The 27264-nt window shown below is 42.3% G+C and overlaps 1 protein-coding gene across 3 annotated transcripts in view; it reads left to right on the forward strand.

The window, feature by feature from the left end:
• The window catches only part of EIF2AK4 (eukaryotic translation initiation factor 2 alpha kinase 4), a 72286-nt gene that overhangs the window by 28763 nt on the left and 16259 nt on the right, over positions 1-27264 (forward strand). For all 3 annotated transcript variants that reach the window (XM_060262203.1, XM_060262202.1, XM_060262204.1), the window contains 11 exons: positions 2070-2153; positions 3153-3275; positions 3418-3522; positions 5633-5690; positions 12409-12488; positions 13386-13487; positions 14330-14380; positions 14993-15229; positions 16337-16412; positions 18014-18135; positions 20006-20055. In XM_060262203.1, coding sequence (XP_060118186.1) covers positions 2070-2153; positions 3153-3275; positions 3418-3522; positions 5633-5690; positions 12409-12488; positions 13386-13487; positions 14330-14380; positions 14993-15229; positions 16337-16412; positions 18014-18135; positions 20006-20055 — 1088 coding nt within the window. The remainder of the gene's footprint in view (positions 1-2069; positions 2154-3152; positions 3276-3417; positions 3523-5632; positions 5691-12408; positions 12489-13385; positions 13488-14329; positions 14381-14992; positions 15230-16336; positions 16413-18013; positions 18136-20005; positions 20056-27264) is intronic.

The following is a 27264-nucleotide window of genomic DNA, read 5'->3' on the forward strand; positions in this document are numbered from 1 at the left end:
TTTCAATGAGTTAATGTGGTTATCCACTGCTTGGGCCCTGCTTTCTATTCAACCTGTATGCCATAGAAGAAGCCAGGTACAGCTATGCAGTAATCCTTGAGATCCTGTGGATGGGGCTGTCATTAGGATTGTTTTGTGTCAAGGCTGTACATTGCTGACAGCTACTGCTGCGTTGGAACTGGAATCACATTTTTCTCTGCAAAGTTGGCAGCTATGCAGGCTGATCACTTGTAATAACCAGGGCTTGCCATATTAAGGTAACACACACACCAAGTGGCCAGAAAAATAAAGATCTGATGTCAAATGAATTGCAGGCTATACCAACAGAACAAAAATTCTAGCATTCAGCTCAAGGCCTTGATAGGCAGTTCATGTGGCTGGCAGTTACTTTGAATGGCTGGGCAGGTGGAACCAGCCTTTTAATCATTGCTGCAAACCAGCATGTAAGGCTCTCTCCCATCAGTTACTATTGTGTGGGTATGATGTGCCATCACATCGCTTCTGATTTAATCGTGACCCTATGAATCAACAACCTTCACACTGTTCTGTTGTTAAGCTTTGCCCAGGTTTGGCCGACTGAAGGCTGTGCTTTCCCTTATTGAGTCAATCCGTCTCATGTTCTGTCCACCTCCTTTCCTGTTGCCGTAAGCTTTCCTAGCATTATTGTATTTTCCATTCTTGTATTTAACAATGGGCCCTATATTCTTCCATAATAGTGGTTGTTAACATTTAATCTTCATATGCTTCCATTGTGACAACATTTTCCGTAGAGGAAAAAAAGCTGTGCATATCTCACCTGTTGCACCATTCTACAACTGTAAATGGACACAGTGTAGTGATGACAGAGTGCTAATTAAGATTCAGTATGCTGAGAGTAGGTTAGCACATACTGTACTCTGATTCTTCACTGCACATGTCAGTTGATAACACAAACAGTGGCATGTTTTTGCAACCGTGATTGTGTGGTTCTTTATGCAGATAAGACACTGCAAAGTGATTTCAAGCATACATACCATGGCTTATCTGAGAGACATACTCTATTCTTGCATCTGCGGAATCTCCTTTTTGCATGCATTAGTGGTGCCATGGTAAATCAGGCCAGCAATCCATCTAGTCCAGCTTCCTATCTCATACAGTGATCAACTAGTTGTCCTGGAGGGCCAACAAAACAGTGTATAGGTGCCGAGGCCTTCCACTGATGTTTCCTTCTTGTTGTAATGTTCAAGGGTTTATTGTCTCTGGACACAGATGTTTCCTTTTAGTCACTATGGCTAGTAGCCATAGAGGGACCTATCCTTTGTGAATCTGTCTAATCCCCTACTATAGCCATCACTGTGTTTATTGGCCGTGAATTTCACAATGTAATCACTATCTGAGTAAAGAAGTACTTTTATCTGTCCTGAATCTGTTGCCTTTCAACTACCTCGGGCATCTCTGGGTTCCTAATCTTATGGGAGAGGGAGAAAAAAGTCTCCCTCCATCTTCAGAAGACCAGTGTTTCACGCCAGGAAGCTTGATACACCTGCAAGTACAGGAAGGCCCAGTCACAGAAATTTGACTCATAGCTACATGAGTACTTTCTCCCAGAGCTGGCTTCCGGCTTTGATACTGTTTTCCCTCTCTTCTAGTTTACCTTCTTTCTGGATTGTATCTGTCAGTGATTTGATGCTGGGCTTCTTTTCATATCTCTTCTCTGCTCCTCAACCAATAGTGGATTAAGATGGTTTACAGAAAGTTTCTACCCAGAAATATGCTGTGCTCCCAGGGTTTGAGTGCTCCTGATCTGTTCCCACCACCAGTATGCAGCCTCTGCTCCTCTTTCTTCCTTCACAGCTTTACCTGAACTTCCTATAAAACCCTTACTGTTTGTCTCTTTTTGCTTTCTGCTGTGTGAGGGCAAGTCCAGCTTCTGCCACAGTTTGGTTTCAGTTAAACTAGAAAAAAAGTATAAGTTGGATTTGCCACATCAACTGCTCATTAATTCTACTGTGACATTAGCTGGTTTGTGAATCTGGGCTGTTTAGCTGAATAACTGTGTTTGCTTGCTTTCTACTTTGTTAATGACACAGGATGAAGATTGCAATGGAAAGGACAGACATAGTGAGGAAGACATAACATCAGTTATTCAGACTGTGCACTATTTGTATATTCAGGTTAGCAATTCCTCCTGACATTTGGCTATGGAAAATTGCACCTTTATTGGATCATGATTGTGTAAACAAAACTCTTTTCTAGTTCAAAAGCAAGATTACATGGTATTTATTAAGCGTTCAAAGTCAGAGCCTTATAAGAAGGCACACTGTCAAGGGACTTCTAAGCTGCCTTTTCTTTGTGTGTGGGGGGGAGTGTCCACTAAGTTCTAGTATTTTAGTTGAAGGAGAAAAAGTTCTATCCACTTTTTCTATCCCATGCATGATTTTATATACCTTTATCGTTTTCCCCCTCGGTCATCTTTTTAAATTGAAAAGTCCCAGACACTGCAGTCTTTCTCAATAGAGAAGTTTGTCCTTTTCTCCTTGTTTCAAGCTCTACAGTATCCTTTTTTGAGGCACAGAGGCAGAACTGTGTGCAGTACTATTTCAAAGTACTATTACAGACCTGTTTCTGGCTGTTTCTGGATCATCTTTACCTTGACCTACAGAACTTCCATTGTGTTTGAATTACATTTCAATTTGTTCACCCTCAAGTCCTTTACTGCCTCCAAGCATTGGTTAAATACTTCTGAAGCACATAGGAAGTAACTAGTTTAAGAAGTAGTATTAAAATCCCACATGCCAGGGGGAAAGGTTGTTGAATACATATTAAAGTGTTTATTATCTTTGTTCATACTCCACCTTTCTCTCCAGTGGAGGGTCCAAAGCAACTCACATCATTCTCCTCTCATTCAGTTTATCCTCACAACAGCTTTGGGAGGTAGGTTAGGCTGAGAGTGTATGCCTAGCTCAAGGTCACCCAGCAAGTTTCCATGGGAAAGTGGAAATTCAAAACTGGGTCTCCCAGATAATATTTTGACAGAATTCCAACACTACGCTATGCTGGCTTATAGTAGACACATTTAATATAGTTATATAGCATTGGTGAATATCTTAACAGACTATGTCATTACTTCTTTTTATTTTTAAAAAACCTACTTATTCACCTTGGATCTGAAGATGGAGTACTGTGAAAAGAGCACATTAAGGGATACTATTGATCAAGGCTTGTATCAAGATACCAATCGTCTTTGGAGGCTTTTCCGGGAAATTTTAGATGGATTAGCTTACATTCATGAAAAGGTAAGCAGTATTCATAGCCAGCACTTCCAGTTTGAGTATTTGAGTAATTGTAAATAATAGTCAGCAAGGCTATCCTTATAATAGATCATAGTTATTCCATGTGTACTTTGATCCCTTATTATCATTATTATTATTTCAACAGGGAATGATTCACAGAGATCTGAAACCTGTCAACATTTTTTTAGATTCTGAAGATCATATGAAAATTGGTGATTTTGGCTTGGCTACAGATCATCCAGCATATGCAGTAAGTATTTTAACTCCAGAATGCACAATTTAAACCATCTTAGAAATAACATGATACAAATGGGGATCTGCAAGGAACTTGGGCAGCAAGGAAGTGATGGTGACTGTAGGGGGCAGGGAACCCCACACTGAGTGGTGGCAATGGTAGGGAGACAGGGAGCCCAATGGTAATGGGGGGGGAGGGGTGGTGGGCCAGCAGCAGTAAGGAGGCTGGAAGCCGCAGCAGGCCCAGCAGCTAAAATGGCAAGGATGCCAGGAGCCACAGCAGCCATAGAGGGCCACCTGCATTCAGCAGCACCAGGGAGAAGTCTTCCTCAGTTGGTGGCAGCTGGAGAGGGCCACCTGATGCTGACACCATTGCAGTCTGAGTGAGTACACTCCCTCACATTTTGTAAATATTTAAGTCTATCTTTTCATGTGACAACACTGAAGAAATGACACTTGGCTACAATGTAAAGTAGTGAGTCTGCAGCTTGTATAACAGTGTAAATGTGCTTCAGTGTAAATATAACTTCTGTGACATACTGTATTATATTGTATGGAAGAGTATACACATAATACTGTATGAAAGAACATCCGTTCCACAGAAGAGATTATTGCTCGTATATGTTGCATTGTGATCTCTCTGGACTTTTATTACTTCATTTAAGGGAGGGACAGTAGCTCAGTGGTAGAGCATCTGCTTGGGAAGCAGAAGGTCCCAGGTTCAATCCCTGGCATCTCCAAAAAAGGGTCCAGGCAAATAGGTGTGGAAAACCTCAGCTTGAGACCCTGGAGAGCCGCTGCCAGTCTGAGAAGACAATACTGACTTTGATGGACCAAGGGTCTGATTCAGTATAAGGCAGCTTCATATGTTCATGTTCATTATTGATTATTCTACGATATAGGCTGGGTATGCCATAACCAATCTCCAGGTGTTCTTTTAAACATCAAAAGAAAAGCATCAGGATGACAACAGACTTAAGTATTTAATACTTTAAAGTATTTAACATCTGTAGTTAAGAATAATATATGATGTCACAAAGCCCACTATAAGGAGGAAAATTTACAAACATCAAAGTAATACAAAATGCAGTGTGACACAGTGCAGTGACCCAATACAAATGCAGGTTGCTTTTAACAAATAGATGTCAGGCTAGTCCAAAAGTGTGGCTCAGCCAACATATTCTTCTCTGGCCACTTTGAAATGTCTTCCATTTTCATTAAGGGGTTGTTTTGCATCTTGAACTGGGTTGTCATGTTAAAAAAAAAGCACAACTAAAGCAGCCATGTTCTTCTCCATATCCCAGTTCATTTGCTTGTACAGCTTCTTGCAGAAGCGTAAGAACTGCTGTAGAATCAACTTATTCTGGTACTATGTGAACTCTTTTGTTCAGTCTGTTGAATAAAGCTTTGTGAAACAGCACTTAGTTGCTATTTTCCTTCAGTTAATAGGTCTTTGGATACAATCTAAAATGTTCGTTTTTAAGCCATCGAAGATCTGAAAATGTTAAGTTCTATACCATCTTTTTTTTTTTTAACTTTAAACATTTTATTAAGGCATAAAAGTAGCTTACAATCCGTAGCGCAAGAAGTTTACCGTCAAGATTAACAGAAATAACATCGTAAGCTTAATAGACAGAATACAGAGCAAAAACAACCTTTAAAAACAAAATACAAACTGAAGGTAATAATAATTATAATTATAATAACACAGTATTTGAAAATAAAACAAGATCAGGGAAAGGAAAAAGGAAGATATAATACACTTTAAATAACTTGAAATTAACTTGTTAAGAGAATTTTATAGCAAAAGGAAATCCTTATACATTTTATTTTTAGAATAAGAGTTAGCATAAAATGGATCGGTGTCAAGCTTTTCTAGAATGGGAAGCCAAGTTGCCAGATATTTAGCGTAGGCTTGGTATGGGTCTTTGTGGTCTATGGCTGCCTGAATTTTATCCATTACAATGTGTTCCCAGACTTTAAGTAGCCAGTTGTCAAGTGTCAAATTCAATGAGTTTTTCCAGGACTGCGCAATCGTGGTTTTAGCAGCTGTCAGGAGTTTAACTATCAAGGATTTTTTAGAAGATGAAAGACGAGTATCGGACCATCTTTAATTTCTTTTCCAGGCAGACACTAAACAAGGAGAGGTGTCAGAAGATCATTTGACTAAAAGTGATCCTTCTGGTAGGTACTAAGTAAATTACCTTTACTGCCCTGTGGCTAGCTACATCCCCTAAAAAACATATTTCAAGATCTGTGCCTGCTTGTGAAATAGCTTCCTTGGTGCTGCTGGGTCAGGATTAGGCCGGAACTCAGCCAATAAAGGGTGAGCAGGCTAAATTTTTTTAAAAATGGCTTGATGAATAACCCCTGATGATACTGGCACGCAGCAACTGTAAAGCTTCCTGTGTCAGTCTGTATTTTCATATTTGCGTAAGAATGCCCTTTTGAACTCTCCTGCTTGTGCCATTCTTTCCTCTAACAGTTCTAATAGTATTATCTTCCTATATTGTTGTTGACCTCAAACTGTACCAAGTTTATTCTTCCCACAGTCTCAGATCCTGCTTATATTCTTGTCAGCAACCTATTGTTACTTCTAAACAGAACATCCAGAATTTTTACTATCAGCAAATTCCTTGACTAAAGCTATGGGCATAGACTTCTTTTTCCAGTTCTCTTCTACTCCTGATCCAGTGCTTTCCTCTGCTGTTCTTCTTTTTTACCAATTGGTCAGGTGCCGCTAACAGCATCTTTATCTAAATTGTTAAAATGGAGGGAAATCTGCCAGTTTCCTTCACCAGGAATTCCTAAAGTGCCATGCTTTATGGTGTTTTTTGTGCATCTTGTCACTGTGTATGCAATGTGTCTATTTTCTGCCATGCTTCTGTTGTGGGAAGGCCAAGGAGTTCAATATCCTCCAGCTTGACTCACTTTCTAATTTCTGATATGTGAACTATACCTCACTATAGGAAACCTTGCCTTCTGTGCAGCTCAGGGCTTTTTTGGCTTAGGAAAAAAATTCCATCTGGATTCACAGAATCATAGAGTTGGAAGGGACCTCCAGGATCATCTAGTTCAACTCACTGCATAACACAGGAAACTCACAAATACCTCCCCCCATATACCCCCAGTGACACCTGTTCCACACCCAAAAGATGGCAAAAAAACAACCCCTCCAGGATCCCTGGGCATGTAAGAAAAGGCCACGAGAATTAAGCACTGATGCAATTTTTCCTCCCTGGCTTCTCATGATCTGCCAGGTTCACAGAATCAGCATTGCTGTCAGATGGCCAACTAGCACCCCTCTTTAACAACCTCCCAGAAAGGAGAGCCCACCACCTCCTGAGGAACACTGTTCCACCGAGGAACCGCTCTAACTGTCTTGAAGTTCTTCCTGATGTTTAGTCAAAAACTCTTTTGATTTCATTTCAACCCATTGGTTTTGGTCTGACCTTCTGTGGCAACAGAAAACTATTATGCACTATCCTCTATATGACAGCCCTTCAAATACTCGAAGATGGTGATCATATCACCTCTCAGTCATCTGCTCTCAAGGCTAAACATAGGACTTGGTCTCCAGACCCCTCACCATCTCTGTTGCCCTCCTCTGGATACGTTCCAGTTTGTCTATATTCTTCTTAAATTGTGGTGCCCCAAACTAAACACAATACTCTAGGTGAGGTCTAATCAGAGCAAAGTAAAGCGATAGCATCACTTCACATGATCTGGACACTACGCTTCTGTTGATACATAGCAAAATCATGTTTGCCTTTTTCAGTTACTGCATCACACTGCTGACTCATGTTCAGTGTATGGTCCACTAAGACCCCTAGATCCTTTCCACGCATACTACTTCCAAGACAAATCTCCCCCATCCTATAGTTACACATTTGATATTTTGTACCTAAATGGAGAACTTTACATTTATCCCTATTAAAATTCATTTTACTTGTTTTAGCCAAGTTTTCTAGCCTGTCAAGGTCATCCTGAAATCTTCCATTAGATTATTTTATTCTTTCACAGGAAGAACTCAAGTATTTTGAACAGGCTGTTGAAGTCTATTGTTTGTATAGAAGGTATTAAAGGTGCATGTATTGTGACCACATTACAAATATCGAATTGCAAAGATATGAAAATCGATTGTAATTACAAAATTATGAAAACATCAGCATGTGTCACAATAGCAATGATTAAGATCATAATAACAAATGGTCTTTTACAACATTGGCATTCATGTGCATTAACAACTGCACTAACATGCACAAAAATTCTTGCAACTGGAAAAAATTGTTGTGAAATTGTGTTGTAAGAAATAAACAAGCTAGCAAGAGAGGATGCTGGCTTTATTCCTGTTTCAGTATAAATCTATATCAGTTGTAAGAAACCTCTTAGAAATCCATTTGGAAGACAATATTTCACAAATAAATGGTGGTATCAGTGCAAAGATCAAAACAATCTTCATTGTGTTGGTAAATTTGAAGGCCTATTATATAAACAATATTGAATAATGAATTCTAACAGCATCAAGGCAAAACATAATTTTCCAACATGAATAAAATAAATTAATATACCAGAGACTCAAAAAACATTTTGTAATGTATAGCACTGTGTAGTTAAACATCACATCATTTCAATGAATTCATTATATAACAAAAAATAGCAAAACTACAACAACTTACAGTGTGGGCTCATGTCCAAAAGACAGCTGCTGTGAATGTGGTGTGCACATTAAGGAAAATATTGCTTCAAAGAGAATACAAATGGGGAGGAGAACAGCTGACAATAGTTAACAGAATTGTTAAGTATAGCTGAAGAGATAAGTGGTTGTAGAAAAAATATTAAAGGAGAAGATAGCTCAGTTGTCAAAAATTGTTATTATCTGATAGACTGTACAGTATATATATTAAACATTTAAGTTTCTGATTTCAGTTTTCAAATTTTTATTAAGTTTGAATATAAAAAGGGTAGGAAATGCGGCGTTAGAGAAGCAAAAAAGGGAAGGGGATACTAGAAAAACATAAACAAAAATACAAAGAGAAGCAGTATATATACCTGTTACATTTCTACCTCAAGACAAAATACCAATTTTTTTCTACCTGAAAGCCTTAAAATTTTACCCATTATAACCCTTTAATTCTACAGTCTTCTTATTTTGTTATATACTTTTAACTATTCTGTAGTTTATAATATAAATCTTAACTTTTCATCTTCAGTACATACAAATGAGAAAAGCAGAAGAACCAACCCTGAAACAGAGTTGACTGGTTAAATTTAACATCATTAAAAATAAAAGCTAACTAATTGGTTTAACAATATTAGCAGTTAACATAAGCATAAAAGGTAAATATAATTCATTAGGGTTTGTTCTACTGGAGAAAGTTTTCCTTCCAGACGTTTCGTTCTCAGCTGCGGAGAACATCCTCAGTGGCATTGCAGCCGGAGCAGGCGCTCTGACCTTCTTGGCTGCTGTGCATTGAGTGGGGCCAGGGCTGCTGGAGAGCTGCTATTTATAGGCTGAAGGGGGTGTGATGAAAGGGCAATTGGTTTGTGGATGTGCCCATTGTTTGGTGGGGCTTCCTGGAAGGGTAGTGATAAGGAAACTGGCTGTTGAATGTGACCATTGTTCTGTGTTAATTGCTGGGAGGGTTGGAAGGGGTGTGAAGATAAGGAAGATGGTTGTTGACTGTGCTGATTGTTCTGTGTAATGTGCTGGTTGTTCTGTGACTTTCTGCAATTTATAGTCTGTAGGGTGTTTTGCAGAGCTGGGTACCAAGATTGGTGGATGAAAATGCCTTCTTCTTTTCTGTTAAAATTGTGCTGGTGTTTGTAAATCTCAATAGCTTTTCTGTTCAGGCGGGTATGATAATGTGAGACCGTAGAAAGGACTCCAGTTTTTTCAAAGTGGATGGCGTGGTCTCCTTCTTGAAGTGCATGTTCAGCTACAGCTGATTTTTCTGGCTGAACAAGCGACAGTGTCTCTTGTGTTCGGTGAGACGGGTGTTGATACTGCGTTGGGTAGTGCCAATGTAGACTGCACCACAGGAGCAGGGTATTTTGTAGACTCCAGGGGTTGAAAGTGGATCTCTCATATCTTTGGCCGAGCGCAGCAAGTGGCAGATCTGTTGTGTGGCGTTTGAGAATTTTGCCAATGCGGTCGGTGACAGATTTTATGTAGGGCAGGAAGGCTGTACCCACATTTGTGTGTGGCTCGGGATTTGGTGTGGATGGTCTCCTGGGATGGAGGGCTCTTCTAATTTCTTGTTGGGAGTATCCATTGGCCTGCAGTGACTGTTTGAGGTGGTGTAGTTGCTGTTGGAGTTGGCTTGGTTCACAGATGCATGATGCACGGTGGATGAGGGTTTTTACAACTGTACGTTTTTGGCGAGGATGATGATTGGAATTCTTATTTAGATAGCGGTTGGTGTGTGTGGGTTTCCTGAATACTCCCAACAAGAAATTAGAAGAGCCCTCCATCCCAGGAGACCATCCACACCAGTAGAACACGGCACTTGAGCCCGAAAGATTCTACAAACCCTAATGATGTTACCAGCCGTGAAAACCTGAAATCTTTGATAAATATAATTCCTTTATCCTTAATGTTAATTTACTTATTTTTAGCAGAGAGAGAAAGCAAAAACAGAAAACACAGTAGTTTATCTATTTCGTTATGACAGTTTCTCTTGTCAGAAATGTTAGGAGCAGACTTAAGATTACAAAATATTTATGTAGCCTGTCTTATTACAAATTTACCCAAATTGACTTTTTATCTACTTTAAACATTTAGAATTCTTTAAAAATTTTGGAGACTGTAAATCCTATTTTCATAGTGCTCTGAAAAACACAAGTTAATAAGCAATAGTTACCTCATCTCCCATACTTGTTTATTTTTAGGTAAATAAAAACCCATACAATCTCCTTAGCCCACTCTTAATTACATTGTTCTAATAATAATATAATAATAATAATAATAATATTTTCTTTATATCTCGCCCTCCCCACTGAAGCAGGCTCAGGGCGGCTATTTAACTTCCATAGATAATTATAACAAACTGAAAAAAAGGCATCCCAATTCTTAAAGCCTCATTTGCCATTATGGAAACATTTATTAGCCCTTGTTAATGATTCAATATTAACCAGCTAGATGTAAAAAAAAAAAGGCAGAGCAAAAAAAACCAATTTAAAATCTCTTCTTTTTGAATGCTTTCCAAAATTTGATCATCTTGCTGAAATTTGCCTTTTCTCCTCTTGATTTCTCCATTCGTTTTGCTGAAAGTGGTACGTCTGCTATTGCATCAAGTCTGCTAAACGATCAAGTTCCTGCTTTAAGGAGGTTACGTTAATCATAATATCACACGCTTTAGTTTGAACTGCCATTTCTCCCACAGAAAAAACTGTCTGTTAATCAAAGTTAGAGAATAGTTCAAAGACCCAGTTAACCTGTTTCCTTCAGCTTTTTCCTCCTGCATTTCAATTGTAACCATTTCAGTCCTAATTAAGCATCACATATATTTCTCTTGTAAGCATATCCCGTGTTCGTTCAGACCATGTTGTAACCAGAAGGTGATCTCCTTGATGCTTACTTATTTATAAACCAAATCAGTTCAAATATCTTTGCTCAGTCCTGTTTAAATTGTTGAAAGTTTTCCAATTTGTTCTTTGCTTTCTGAAGCCTTCCTTGCAGAGAAAAGGGGGGGTGGGGTTATTTCCCTCTTCTTCACCTTTCTTTTGGAACAGTTCCAATTGTTGTTATGTTAAAAGATCCATTAACCAGTATTGTTAGAAAGCTGACTTACTTTCATGGTAGAATTCCAGTGATTCCTCCATCAGAAGCTTATGAAAGAGAAAAGCAGTCAGGCAATCACCTCTTGCTGCCATCATGGTGTTCTTGGCGGCAGGAGCACTGGAGCAGACAGGAAGAACAGGGAACAACCGCTGTTGTTTCTCTGGGTCCTGTAAAATCCCTTGGTAACAGGGGGCCCCCCAAGGCCCCCTTTGGGATGCTACGGCTGTAGCACCCCTCCTACCGCCTGATTCGGGGGGGGGGTGGTTATTGGAGCCAAGCTCCTCTGACCACCTCCGAGCTTGAGGCGCTAAAACCCAGGAAGTCCTAAGTTTCTGATTTCAGCCTTGTTGGTAAAATTCTGACTGTTGTTCTTTTAAACCTGAGCCAAGAGACTGCTGAGAAAGTACTTCATGCTCTCTCAGCAGTATGAGGGAAAGCAGCATCTACACCCAGCATATGCAAAAGTGTTCAGAGACACTTGAGGAGAGAAAATAATGGTGGAGACAATATTAAAAGAACTCCCATTGAACATTTCTTGAATATTAAACAAACATGAACATTTCTTGAATATTAAACAAACATGAACATTTCTTGAATATTAAACAAACAATTAGTATAGTTCTAATTCTTCACTCTATAGTAGGGGTGACCAAACTGAGGTTCGGGAGCCACATGTGGCTCTTTCACACATACAGTGTGGCTCTCAAAGGCCCCACTACCCCATTGCTTGGGGAAGGCATTTGTCTCTTTAAATCACTTCTTCAAGTCAAGCAAGGTGATGGCTAGGTGATATCTTTTTCCCCCTCCTCCCTCTATTTCCCTCCCTTCTTGCCTTCTCTTCCCTTCCCTTCCCTTGCGACTCTCAAACATCTGCCATTCATGTCTTGAGGCTCTCAAACATCTGATGTTTATTCTATGTGACTCTTATGTTAAAAAAGTTTGGCCACTCCTGCTCTATAGGAACCCAATATATCTAAGTTGTTTGAAATATGAAGTGAGCAAGATGAGAAAAATACGTCCTCATATCAGTATTTGGGCAAGTACACTTTTCAGAAACCAAGTTACGTTTGTCTTCAGTTTAACAAATGAAATGCAGATAATTCAGTTTTATCCTTACAGGAAATTTAACAGGCATGATTGGGACAGCTCTTTATGTAAGTCCAGAGGTCCAAGGAAATACTAAATCTACTTATAATCAGGTAATAAACATACATTCTTGTCAATGAATACATATGGAGCTATAGCATAGTGTTTACCATCCTAAAAAGATCATGGGTGGTATCCTACTGCTCAGTTAAAGGTGGTATATTTTGGGCAGAAAGCATATCCTTTTGGCAGAAGAGGCTCTTGTACTTGGAAGGATTCTGTTTATGCCAGTGGGACACATCACCCTTTGTTGATTGGACTCATAGCATATAGTCCCATGCCTTAGATTACAAGAATCATGTATATTCTGCACCAGGGCTTCCTTTCCACTGCAGCCTCTTGTTACTCCTCCAGCAGAGCTCCTGAAGTTTAGAGAGCCCTGGGGAACTGCAGTTGGTGGGGGAAATGCCCTTAATGCATATGGCAAGGGAGGGGCTTGTCAAACTGCCTTCTGCTCATGCAGGTTGCTGTTTGAAACCTGGCTTTTGGAGTGTGCACCAATGCAAACTCCCTTCAGCACTGCAACCCCAAAAGGCCACTCCTGAGAGTTCTTTATAGTGGCATGTGAAGCAACATGGAGCTCTGGAGTAGGATACAGACAGCCTTCTTCTGCACTTAACAGCAATTCCCTGTGTTGACACATGGGAATCTTTGGACCCCCATTCTCTGACTACATTGGGCATTATACCTAAGTATAACTTCAGCAGTTGCAAAAATTTTTCTCAGATCCTATGTTATCGAAAACCAGAACTTTGACAAAGCATTTAAAAAAACCCAATATATTTCTTCAAGGATGTTTTTATGCTGCTGAAGTTAGATATTGTAGTCAACTGAAGAAAGGATAAACTCCAGGGTCTCAATGCACAAAAAGCCAGGTTACACAAGAATGTTGGCCTTAAAAGCTGTTTGTATATCTTGGAATTATATTTTCTTCGATCTTTCTTTCCTAGAAAGTTGATCTTTTCAGTTTGGGTATAATATTCTTTGAGATGTCCTATCGTCCAATGAAGACAGCATCAGAAAGAATCTTTGTCCTAAGTCAGCTGAGGCTTGTATGTATGAAAATCTTACGTCTGCCAAATGTTCAGTAATGGAAAGAAAACTTTCTTATACTTACTAGAAGTTGTTTGTTCCATGCATAGGTTTTCTGTGTACCCATCATTAAACCCATTACAAGACTTCAGCACTCAAAACAACTATTTCTAGATCAGATCTTTTTAATGTCCCTTTCCAGAGGTTGTTGGTTATGCATGCCCCAAGTCACAAGGATGAAGTCTTAGAACATACATATTGTTCTGTATGGGTTTACTTGTTGTATAAGTTTTTTTTTTGAGGGGGGGGGGACAAACATATATAAACATACAGTGCTTCTTTTGTGTGTGTTTGTTTTTTTGAAAGAGTGTGATTACTCATGATAAAGAGGCTCGCAGAGAAGGTGACAGGCAGCTGATGTACACTTTTGCACCCTTCGATGTCATCTCTGAGTATTACAAAATCTGCCTTGCCTTCTCTCCAGTCTCACTTGCTGGCCTCCTTATGAAGGGAATTTTTTCTACCCAATTTGAGCTGAAGTGTGATAGAAAGAAGGAAGAGAGCTACTCCATTTACCCGCACTTTTTCTATTTTTACTTGTAAAGAGACTGCAAAAAGTATAGTGGCACAACACATGCTTGACCAGTGCATGTCTCCACTGCATCACACATGGATTCACCATTGCATGTATGGTTGTGCAAAAAGTAATAAAGGAACAGTGGCTCCTGCAAATGCCACTGCTGATTTGAATGAAGTATGGGTTTAATCTGTTAACCGTTGTTATGTAGGCCAGAAATCTATGCTGGTGTGTTATAGGTATGTCCTTTGTACATGACTGTCTCTATTGCACTTTGTTTCTCAGCCCTCTACTGTATTTCCTACAGACTTCGATGAGGTGAAAAATGCAAAGCAGGTATTCTTATGCTTAGTAATTGCTGTATTAAAATTTAACCATTATTTTTCCTCCTCCTTTCAAATGAATAATACATTCCTAAGCAATTACAGTATGACACTTGAACTAAGGGAAAATAATTCAGAAAGGGAAACTAATAAATTACTAGCATTGAAGTGCATGTTATGAGAGACATTTGAATGTTCTCATGGGGAATAAGAGTCTGCAGAGTTCATTGGCATGGCTCTGAAAGATAGATATAGTCTGTGCTTTGAATCATATGCCACCGATGAGATACTCAGGTTAAGCTAAAATTGCTTACAGCTTGCTTGTTTACTTACATATTCCACTTCCCTAGATGAAGGAATCTGAATTTTATGAGGTGCTTAGCAGATGTAGAGAGCTAATGGCTTAGATCCACAGAGAGAGATTCTCCCCCCCTCTCCCACAAGCTTACAGCTTGCTTGCTTACATATTCCACTTCCCCCTAACCTACCTCTTATAAGGATAAAATGGAGGAGAAAGAAAATATATATTATCACCCTGGGCTCCTTAGAGCAAGGGCAGGCAACTCCCATCTTTAAAAATCTATTTGTGGATTAAAATTAAAATATATTTTGCTTTACCTTATAGAAACTGGTTGTGGCCTGGCTGTTGAACCATGATCCTTCAAAACGTCCAACTGCTATGGAGCTGTTAAAAAGTGAACATCTTCCACCCCCGCAGATGGAGGAATCTGAGCTTCATGAAGTGCTTCATCACACTTTGGCAAACGTGGATGGGAAAGCTTACCGGACAATGATGGGACAGATATTTTCACAGCGCATTCCTCCTGCCATAGATTACGCCTATGATAGTGACATTCTTAAGGTTTGTTTGAAATTAATATCCCCCCTCTCCCTAAAAAGCCATAGCTGCTGGACTGTTTTTATAATTTAAACCAGGAGTTCCTAGTTTAATTGATCCATGTTGCAATCCAGTTTGCATAGCAATGGACTTCTGATGTTACAGCAGCCTGAACTTGTGTCTGTTTTTGTGCATACAGTGACTTGCTTAGTAATCTCTGTAAACACTAGAGCATAGTCTTTGTGAGTACAGCTCCTTGCTCCTGAGGAGATGGCTCCAGGATGCCTCATTGTAATGACAATAACAAATTAATATAACTCTCCAGGAAGCAGCTAAAGTTGCCTGCTGGGTAAATAACCTGAGACTGCATGTGAAGCATCTTAAACTTTTAAAAAATGTATTTGTTAAAAATCAGGTTGTATCGTTGTGACTGCTATGATTGATGTAATATGTGAAATGAATGCACAGTAAAGGCACAAAAGTTGCAGCTATGACTGTGTATGCCTCTGGTAGTCCACACAAATGCAGAAGGCATTCAGTATTTGCAGATGCATCTTGTGTTTTCTACATATGTGAAAACATTTCTGTGAATTCATATTCATTGTCAAATGCACACTGCACGGCCATATCTGCATTGAAGGTTCTCATGCTTTCACATTAATTACTTAGCACACAACTGGGAGTGTGGAAAACAGCATTTGGGGGACGGGTACCATACAGCTATTATTTTTAGCAGAGATTTTGGCAGGTAGTTTATGTTTTGAGATTGTAATGTGTCTTCCTTGTGGACCAAGTCGTTTTTTTTTCTGTATTTCCCCAGAGGTGTCACTCTCCATTCACTCCTGGTGCTCTCAAGTACCATATTTCTGAGCTAAAACATCTGATTGCCAAGAATGCTGTAAGAGTAAAACTGTGAAAAACAAAAAAGGGCTAACATGCAATTTAAATTCATGTTCCAAATAATTACTGAAAAGATAAAATCTGTTCAACTATATTTGGCATCTAAAGAAAATGCATAATCGTTCCTTGGAATATAGTGTTGTAATTATTCTGCTACTAAATGCTTGTGTTCTAGATGTTGAATAAGAAATTTATATATATTAATGCTCCCTGGTTCATTATTGGTTTTAGGGTAGTTTTTCAGTTCGATCAGCCAAGATTCAACAACATGTATGTGAGACAGTTAGCCGGATATTTAAAAGACATGGTATGTATGTCTATAGAATTCTGTTTAATTCCTTTTAATGTAAAATGAGCATTTCAATTGTCTCCCCCCCCCTCCCCGCTTAATACAGTAGAAATGTGGGTACTGGTTCCTTTTCAACTTCCCTTTTTATTTAGTATCTGTCAAACAAATTGTTATGAATAGTTCATCTCATCTGAATAAGGATAATTAAATAGTTCGTTAAACTGTTAATCTTTTGAAAGGCAACCCAAGAATATGGATTTTATAATCCATAGTGAGTACTGGACCTTCTCTATCACAGGCTATGTGATTGGGCAGGCTTATGACCATCTGGACCAGACCTGAATGGCCCAGGCTAGCCCAGTCTCATCAGATCTTGGAAGCTAAGCAGAGTCAGCTCTGGTTAGTATTTGGATGGAAGACTACCAAGGAAACTGAGGGGTTTTACACAAAGGCAATGGTAAACCATCCCTGAACATCTCTTGCCTTGAAAACCCTACAAGATCACCATAGGCTCTGACAAGAGCACTTTAGATACTTATGATTGCCTTTCCTAGAGATCTGTCACTTGCTGCCAGCTGATTAAACTGGCTGGAGAAGACATTTTCCTGTGTTAGGACACTTAGGATATTTTTCTTTTCTTATATAAGGGGAAATAGTATGTACCAAAATGGGCTGAACACCATGCAGCACCAACAGAATGCATTAGTGGAGAAAAACTTTGCTCACCTCCCTCTTCCCGTAGCAGCCGGCTTTGAGCCATTGGCAGTGCCAATGATTGGAGGAACAGAATTGCACCTGTCTGTTCCATCAGCAGAACCTCTTACATCAATGGAAGGTTGATGGGATAGGCAGGAGAATGACTTCACCCACTTTCGTTTCCTCAGTGCAGCTGCCTGTGTTGCATGGCTTTTCATTCATATGGATCCTCCAAGTCTCACCATCACCATTTGAAAGTTCACAGGTGGTTACAGGGAAGGGGGAGGTTGTAAAATCCATCTCAGCTAATACCTTCTTCTGGCACTGCAGAAAGAATACAGTTGGTGTGTGAATTTCTGGTCTGCTTTCATATTCTAAATTTTGCCTGTTTTTAACTTTTTCATGGGTGTAACTCATTTTGGAACTTCTCTGTGCGAGCTCATTGAAATGTTGTATGTAATGTATAGTGTTCATTTCAGCTGGCTTTGCATGAGAGAACTCACAGGTGAACTCTGTTCAAAGGCATTGGAAAAGTTAATCATATGTTAAATGAACTGGCTATTTCATGAATAATCACATCAAAGTTGAATAAGGGAGACCTCATTCAAACAATTTGGGCAGGGGCAATTCTTTCTGAAACATAAAAGGTTGTTTGAAAACCTAGGAAGATTGTATGTATTTCTTTAATACCTTCCAATGCTCTGTTCTACCTTTGGAGCAGGTAGACTGGCCTTCACCAGAATCTTCAAGCTGATGCTGGATAGTCATCTCTTGGAGGGCTGTAGTTGCATATTCCTGTACTGAGCAAGCGCTGGACTAGATGAATTCCAACACCCCTTCCAACTCGAAATGAAAAAAATATATAGTCTTTTTAAAACTAAGATTTCCTATTCTGTTGAATTAAGAATGTTATTCTTGAACAGGAGCTATCAAGTTACAAACCCCCCTGCTAATGCCTAGGAATAAAAAGCTGTATGAACACAATGAAGCTTCATATTTGATGGATCATAGTGGAATGCTGGTGATGCTTCCTTATGATCTCAGGGTGAGTACTTCTGGGGCCTTCACAAATGTTGGGATCATTGTACCATCTTTGTTTCCTCATTGATTTAAGGCTCATTGATTCACATTTAGAGAAGAGCTTGGATAGTCTTCCAAAAATTTTATAATCTAAAAATACATAAAACTTATGCAATTGTTTGCAATTGCCCCATCTCTGTGTGGAAAGAAGTTTCTCAATTTTGGAGACTTGCTCAGAATATCTGTTGGATCGTCAATCAGCCCATTCTCAGCATAACAAACCACCTTTCTTTTGTTTTGTCAGTACAGAAAAAATTGTCTGCTTGAGAGCAGTGCTTTTTTGGAGAAAAAGGCCGGCAGGAGCTCATTTGCATATTAGGCTGCACCCCATGACATCACCAGAAGTGTCATCATCCTGCCATGCCCACCTTGCTACATACCAGAAGGATTCCACGCCACACACCCTAATGTCGCCATCTTATTATTTACCAATTTCTTCTGACTGACCAATCCCTGTGCAAAAAGGGAGGTGGAGAGTCTTACTGACCCTTGGTAAAAGCAAGAGAAGATGAGGCTGGCTGCAGAGAAAAGAGATTGCTCAAAAGAGAACAGGGAGGGAGTTGCAGACACACCAGATGCATGGACACAGATGGCAGTGGAAGATTCTGGGTCATCTGGTCTGGGGTTTGGAGGCACTCTGTGTGCCACAGACTTCGCTGGGGACTCTGGGACTGGGAAAGGGGGAAAATCACTGGTGTGTGTGTGTCAGCACATCAGTGCAGACTAGAGAGAAGGGGAAGGGAATCCAAGTTGTGATGTCATGTGGTGCTGGCCACATTCTTCACCCCTGGATCATTTTTATATATATAAAAAAATTTTGGCCACTGTGTGACACAGAGTGTTGGACTGGATGGGCCGCTGGCCTGATCCAACATGGCTTCTCTTATGCTCATCTGTGCCAGCCTGCTCCCCACCTTTTTCTAGCTCCCTCCAAGAGGAGGAGGCCAGGGAAGGGGGGGCATGGCTGGCAGTGCGCCAGACCCACTAGTAGCACCCCTATCTCCTCTATTACAGAGGAACATCGAGGCCCTGCTTGGCCTGGGAGCACATGGCTGCCACATGGTGGGTTAGGCCAGCTGGTACCCTGGCCAGCCCAGACAGAGCTCTGCTCCAGTGGGCTCCAGCAGAAAAAAAGCCCTGCTTGAGAGACAAGTTAAAGGGTTTTATCTGATATTTTTAAAAAAAGTTATTGTGCTCCTTTTTCCTCTTATTATTTAATGTGTAGTAATTTAGGGCACTGATCCTAAAAATAGTGTTGGTGTTCATAGGCTTAAAATAGTAACAGTTTCAAGATTTTGCTGTATGAGGATTATAATGTTCTATTAATCCATTGACCAAGTATAAAGTAGTGGCTGTTGAAGAATTTCTCAAGGCCTGAAATTTTGAATGTGATCCATAAGTGCAGGCCTTCTAAGAGATCCAGAGAGGCCTGGGCCGCTTCCAGCCTATAAGACAATCTTAAAAGGCAGCTTACAGGAGCAACTTTTCAGGTGGTATGAAGAATTTCAGAAGAGAGGAAGGCAAGAAAGACTGAATCTAATCCAATAAATTTAAATCAGAATGAATGGCTGTTCCTAAGTCCTTATGTAAAACTGGTGAAAAAAATGAATACTAGGTATTTTGAGATTAAACTGGCAATTGCTTTGCCAGTTAATACTTAAAATGAACTTTTGACACAGTCTACAAAGACTAAAGTCCTGGAACAATGAACAGCCTGATTATAATAATGGCCTGCCTAACTTTCTCTGTTTTATGAAGTTGTGTGTTTATTGCAAACTAATAGAATTGTATTTAATAACTTTTCAACTCTGCTTTTGCCCTTTTTATCTTTTCAGATTCCTTTTGCAAGATTTGTAGCTAGAAATAATATAACAAACTTGAAAAGGTAAGGGGCTGACTAAATTATTCTTCCTCCAAAATTGTGCTACTATGTATAAATTCTGTATTTTTATAATAAAACCAGGGAAGAGAATAGACAAGTTATCTTTGTGGTAAACATTAATGTGATCATTTGAACACAGTTGAAGCATTAATGGATCATTTGAACACAGTTGATCACATGAAGCTGCTTTATACAGAATTAGACGACTGGTCTGTCAGGGTCAATATTGTCTATTCTCATTCGCAGTGGCTCTTTCATGTCTGAAGTCAAGGTTGTTCACCTCACCTATGTCAACTAGGCTTCCCAATCCCCAGGTCCCAGCAGGGGATCCCCTGTTTTTACAGGCTTCTCCCCACCCCCAGCCAGCTGGTAAGAAGGACTCCTTTAAGTGGTGGAAAACCAGTCCAAGTGAGATTAGTAAAAGGGATCACAGGCTGTGGCAAATCAAATGCAAGACTGTGATCAGGCAGGCAAAAAGGGACTATGAGGAGCATATTGCAAAAAACATAAAGACCAACAATAAAAATTTCTTCAAATATATTAGAAGCAGGAAACCAGCCAGCCAGGGAGGCAGTGGGACCCTTGGATGACCATGGGGTAAAAGGGTTACTAAAGGAGGATAGGGAAATGGCTGAGAAGCTGAATGCATTTTTTGCCTCCGTCTTCACTGTCGAAGATGAGAACTTTTTGCCTGCCCCAGAACCACTAATTTTGGAAGGAGTGTTGAAAGACCTGAGTCAGATTGAGGTGACAAAAGAGGAGGTCCTACAACTGATGGGCAAATTAAAAACTAATAAGTCACCGGGTCCGGATGGCATTCATCCGAGAGTTCTGAAAGAACTCAAAGTTGAACTTGTGGATCTTCTAACAAAAATCTGTAATCTTTCATTGAAATCTGCCTCCATTCCTGAGGACTGAAAGGTAGCAAATGTCACCCCCAACTTTAAAAAGGGTTCCAGAGGAGATCCGGGAAATTACAGGCCAGTCAGTCTGACTTCAATACCAGGAAAGTTGGTAGAAACCATTATCAAGGACAGAATGAGTAGGCACATTGATGAACATGAGTTATTGAGGAAGACTCAGCATGGGTTCTGTAAGGGAAGATCTTGCCTCACTAACCTGTTACATTTCTTTGAGGGGGTGAACAAACATGTGGACAAAGGAGACCCGATAGATGTTGTTTACCTTGACTTCCAGAAAGCTTTTGATAAAGTTCCTCATCAAAGGCTCCTTAGAAAGCTTGAGAGTCATGGAGTAAAAGGACAGGTCCTCTTGTGGATCAAAAACTGTCTGAGTAATAGGAAGTAGAGAGTGAGTATAAATGGGCAGTGGAGGACAGTAAGCAGTGGGGTGCCGCAGGGCTCGGTACTGGGTCCCATGCTCTTTAACTTGTTCATAAATGATTTAGAGTTGGAAGTGAGCAGTGAAGTGGCCAAGTTTGCAGATGACCAGAGAACCAGAGAGGATTGTGAGGAACTCCAAAGGGATCTGTTGAGGCTGAGTGAGTGGGCGTCAGCATGGCAGATGCGGTTCAATGTGGCCAAGTGCAAAGTAATGCACATTGGGGCCAAGAATCCCATCTACAAATACAAGTTGATGGGGTGTGAACTGGCAGAGACTGACCAAGAGAGAGATCTTGGGGTCGTGGTAGATAACTCACTGAAAATGTCAAGACAGTGTGCGTTTGCAATAAAAAAGGCCAACGCCATGCTGGGAATTATTAGGAAGGGAATTGAAAACAAATCAGCCAGTATCATAATGCCCCTGTATAAATCGATGGTGCGGTCTCATTTGGAGTACTGTGTGCAGTTCTGGTCGCCGCACCTCAAAAAGGATATTATAGCATTGGAGAAAGTCCAGAAAAGGGCAACTAGAATGATTCAAGGGCTGTAACACTTTCCCTATGAAGAAAGGTTGAAACGCTTGGGACACTTTAGCTTGGAGAAATGTCGACTGCGGGGTGACATGATAGAGGTTTACAAGATAATGCATGGGATGGAGAAAGTAGAGAAAGAAGTACTTTTCTCCCTTTCTCACAATACAAGAATTCGTGGGCATTCAATGAAATTGCTGAGCAGACAGGTTAAAACGGATAAAAGAAAGTACTTCTTCACCCAAAGGGTGATTAACATGTGGAATTCACTGCCACAGGAGGTGGTGGCGGCCACAAGCATAGCCACCTTCAAGAGGGGTTTAGATAAAAATATGGAGCAGAGGTCCATCAGTGGCTATTAGCCACAATGTGTGTTTGTGTATGTATGTATGTGTGTGTGTGTATATATATATATATATATATATATATATATATATATATATATATATATATATATATATATATAAATTTGCCACTTTGTGACGCAGAGTGTTGGACTGGATGGGCCATTGGCCTGATCTAACATGGCTTCTCTTATGAAGCCCCGCCCCCCACAATCACCATGTAGTTTTAGAGCTCCTGCAGGTCCGTTTTTAAAATATGTGCCTTTAAGGCTTTCGTTTTCAGAGCAAATAAAGTTCTGCAGGAACAAGACCCAGTAAGTATTTGTATGTGAGAGAGAGGGAGGGGGCAGGGGATTCCCTGGTTTGGAGGCCCTCCCGCCGCTTTAGAAAGGGGGGGGGGAGAGAGGGAAATGTCTACTGGGCACTCTTATTATTCCCTATGGAGAACGATTCTCATAGGGAATAATGGGGAATTGATCTGCGGGTATTGGGGGCTCTGAGGGGGCTATGTTTTGAGGTAGAGGCACCAAATTTTCTGTATAGCATCTAGTGCCTCTCCCCAAAATACCCTCCAAGTTTCAAAATGATTGGACCAGGAGGTCCAATTCTATGAGCCCCAAACGATGGTGCCCCTATCATTATTTCCTATGGAAGAAAGGCATTTAAAAAGGTGTTCTGTCCCTTTAAATGTGATGGCCAGAACTCCCTTGGAGTTCAATTATGCTTGTCACACCCTTGTTCCTGGCTCCACCCCCAAAGTCCCCAGATATTTCTTGAATTGGACTTGGCAACCCTAATGTCAACTCTTTTTGCTGGAGGTTCTAGGGACTGAACCTGGAATCTTCATCATACAAAGCAAATGCTCTACCACTGAGCCATGACCCACCACCCGAGCATGATTTACATGCTAGAAGTCCCAAGCCTTGTTCCTATTATATCCAGTTAGATAACAGGAGACTCAGATGTGCTGTTACATATTCCTACCCTAAGACCTTGGAAAATAATTTCCAGTGGCCAAAGAGGCCTTAGGGAAAAACTGGAAAGTCTTAAGTTTAAAAAGCAAGACAGTGTTGTACACATTTCAGATTTTCTTCGTGGTCTCTGTGCTTCACACCCATGGGATAGTGCGCCTGCGCCGATCCCCGAATCGGTACCTGAAAAGCCCAGGATTTTTCCGCGCTCGGCGCCAATGGGCATGCGCAGGCGTCCCAGTGTGCATGCTCACCGGCGCCGGCACGGGGATCCCGCCAGTTCCTTTCTGACCGCTGCGCTGAGAGGTTTACCTTTCGTGTTCCCCAGTCGGTGAGAATCTTTGGCTTTGCCTTTTTCTCTTATATTTAGCCCGTTTATTATTTTCTTAGTGTAGATAGATAGATAGTTAGTTAGTTAGTTAGTTGTTTAAAAAAAAATTGTGTGTGTGTTGTCGGATTGCCCTTCGGGGTGTTCCGTCCCCTGTTTTTCCCCCCGTTTTTTCCCCTCAGAGGACTCTGAGTGGGTTTTTTAGCGGCTACCGTCTATGGACAGTCGCTGGGGGTTTTTCAAGCGCTGCCGTGCTTGCAGAAAAAAGATCGCCCCCCCAGACGGCCATTCCTTGTGTTTGCTGTGTTTGGGAGAAGCGCATTGCATAGAGGCCTGCCCGCACTGCCTTCGCTTCTCCAAACAAACGAGAAAAAACCGAGCGGCCCGTCTATCGGCAGCCTTGACCGAGTTGGCATTTCGCCCGCAGAGATCGATGGCGACCTCGTCAACACCGAAGATGGCGGACACCCTGGCACAGGAGCGCGCATCGGCCGATGCGTCTCCGACTTTGACCGAGTTGCCGGAAGAACGCGGTTCCACAAAGCGTTCCTGTGAGGGTTCGGTGGACACGCCCGCTAAAAAGGGCCGAGACGACTTGGGGACCCGAGTTCCTAAGAAGGCAAAATCGAAGGAAAAGCGGAAGCGACCCCGCACTCCTTCGCCTTCGGTCGACGCTTCGGCCCAGGTGACCTCAGCACCACCGAGGAAGATCCTGGCTTCTCCACGCCGCAGCCCGCTGACTCAGCCACGTCAGTCGACCTCGGAGCATGAGCGTGAGATCGACTTGACTCAGCGTTCTTCATCGTCGGGATCGCGTCGACGCAGTGAGAGCGAATCGGCGTCGGAGGTGAAGGTTTCGACACCGATCGTCCAACCTATAACGATGGGGTCCCGAGAGAGACGAGAGGTGGAACCCTTTCAGGCGCCTCGCCGCTTCCCGATACCACTGTGGGAACAGCATAGGTGGCAACCTCCGTACTCTTATTATCCACCGTACCAGTGGTACCCAGAAGAGTTCCCGGAGTGGGAACGGGAGTTGGAGTTTTCCTCCATGTCTCGGGTCTCGCACCGATCCCGAAAGGCGTCTGCATCGGTATCGATTCCCCCGGAACGACGCATGGTCCCGCTCTAATCCCATCGACGACCATTGCCGCCAATCCGGTCTCCTCCGAGGGAATTGACGCCGATGTTATCGGAGCACTCCGTCCACCAGGATTCTTTGTCATCGGACTCGGATAGCGAAGCCCAGGACGTGGAGCCTTCACCAGTCTCCCAGACGGCTGAGGATCTTCCGATTTTGCCGTCGGAGGATCTGAAGTCATACGGGGACCTTGTGAGGAGAATTGCAGCCACTCTCAATCTGCCTGTGACTCAGCCAGAACCAATTGTGGACGATAATGTGTTCGATATAATGCAAAGGAACACATCCACAGCTGTTGCCTTGCCAGTCACCAAGGTGATCCTCCAGGCAGTTAAGGAGCCCTGGAAGAGACCATCTTCGACGCCGGTCTCCTCCAAACAGTTGGACCACATGTATAGGGTCCAGGAGGCAGGAGCTGAGTTCCTCTTTACCCACCCGAGGCAAAACTCAGTGGTCGTCTCCTCCTCCTCGAAGGCACGTAAAGTTCATTCCTCCCCACCAGATAAGGAAGGGAAGAAAATCGATGGCATGGGCCGCAAGGTTTATTCAGCAGGGGCACTCGGAGTGAAGGTATCTAATTATGCAGCTTGCATGGCTAGATACCAGTACTCCGTGTGGGAACAACTCTCCCCTCTTCTCTCCTCCTTGAGTGAGGATAAAAAGGCTGCCGCCAAGAAGTTGCAAAAAGAGGGCCTTGCTGTAGCCAGACAATAACTGGCTGCAGCAAAGCACATGGTGGAGGCTTCAGCTAAGGCCATCACTTCCGCTGTCTGCATCTGGCATCACTCCTGTCTTAGATCGACGGCTCTACACCAGGATACTAAGACCTTTGTGGAGGACTTGCCGTTTGAGGGTGATGGACTCTTCAGCACCATGACAGACACGGCGCTGCAGGAGTTTGACAAGAGTGTCAAAACCTCAAGGAACCTGGGCGTGCAGGCCACTTCTAAAAACCCCAGGTCCAAACAATGGCATAAGCCTTGGGCCAAGAAGCCCTACCAGAAATTCTCCCCTGAGCAATGGCGTCCTTGGCCTTCCCAAGCGGAAAGACCCTCCTACTCTGGCAACAACAGGAGCCATTATGGGTCCCAACCAACGGGCAAGTCCAAGGGTGCTCGCCCCCAGAAACAGGGGCTTTGACTTTCCTCCAGCACGCGTTATCGCTCCCACTGGTGCTACATCCATCCGCCTATGCCCTTTCCTACCTGCCTGGGAGTTGATCTCCACAGACAGGTGGGCTCTGTCCATCGTAAAAGAGGGCTACAAAATAGAGTTTGTTCAGACCCCGAATCAGTCCGTGGTAGTTACCACTCCCCCTTCCCCACCTCTGCTGGCGGAGGTGAGCAACCTCCTACAGAAACAAGCCATAGAGGAAGTTCCGTTGGAGGCCAGGACGGGAGGTTTTTACTTTTGCTACTTCCTGGTCCCCAAAAGGGACGGGGGTTTGAGGTCTATCATGGATCTTCGGAATCTGAACAAATTTATTCTGTACCAGAAGTTCAGAATGGCCACGCTGCAAACAATTCTGCCTCTCATCAATCAGGGAGACTGGATGGTGACTCTGGACCTCAAGGATGCTTACTTCCACGTCAGCATCCATCCGGTGTTCAGGCGCTTCTTAAGGTTTGCAGTGGGTGCTCAGCACTTCCAGTTCAGAGCCCTTCCGTTTGGCCTGTCTACTGCTCCTCGGGTGTTTACGAAACTGATGAGCGTTGTGGCTGCCTATCTTCGTCTTCAGGGAGTAGTTGTCTTCCCATACATCGACAACTGGCTTCTTGTGGCGAAGTCGAGGGAGAGTCTAACATCGCACATTGTCATCACTCTGCATCTTCTCGACACCCTGGGGTTGCAGGTCAATTTGGAGAAATCCCATCTCATTCCATCAAAGACAGTGCAGTTCATAGGGGCTCTGCTGGACACAGGCATTTTTGCCTTCACAGAGAGCGAAAGACATTATCAGTTTGGTGCAGCTTCTCCAAAGGCGGCAGTGGGGCACAGCCCAACAGCTTCAGCGGATGCTGGGGTTAATGGCGGCGACGACAAGCGTGCTGCGTTTTGCAAGACTACGAATGAGAGGTCTTCAACTATGGTTCCTGCGCCATTTTCGCCCTCTCAGAGACTCACCTCGAAAGAGGTTCACCATCCCACCTATAGCTCTTCAATCACTGCAATGGTGGGAGTCGGAGAGCAACATCTGCCAGGGAGCTCCCTTCCATCTTCCGACCACTACTGTGACTATCACTACCGATGCTTCCCTGTGGGGGTAGGGGGCCCACCTGGAAGATCTCTGTGTGGGAGGTCAGTGGCCACCGAGGCTGGTTCGGTGCCATATAAATTATTTAGAACTGCTGGCGGTTCACTTTGCCCTTCGCTCCTTCCGCCCACTGGTAGCGGGAAAGACTGTGGCGTTGCTTACGGACAATACCACTGCCCTGTGCTATATCAACAGGCAGGGGGGGACAGTGTCTCGTTGACTCTGTGCGTTGGCGATGGATCTTTGGATGGAGTGCCTCCAGTTCGGCATTTTTGTAAAGGCGACACATCTGCCGGGGGTC

The sequence above is a fragment of the Heteronotia binoei genome, chromosome 21, assembly GCF_032191835.1.
Source record: "Heteronotia binoei isolate CCM8104 ecotype False Entrance Well chromosome 21, APGP_CSIRO_Hbin_v1, whole genome shotgun sequence".
NCBI classification, from domain to species: Eukaryota; Metazoa; Chordata; class Lepidosauria; order Squamata; family Gekkonidae; genus Heteronotia; species Heteronotia binoei.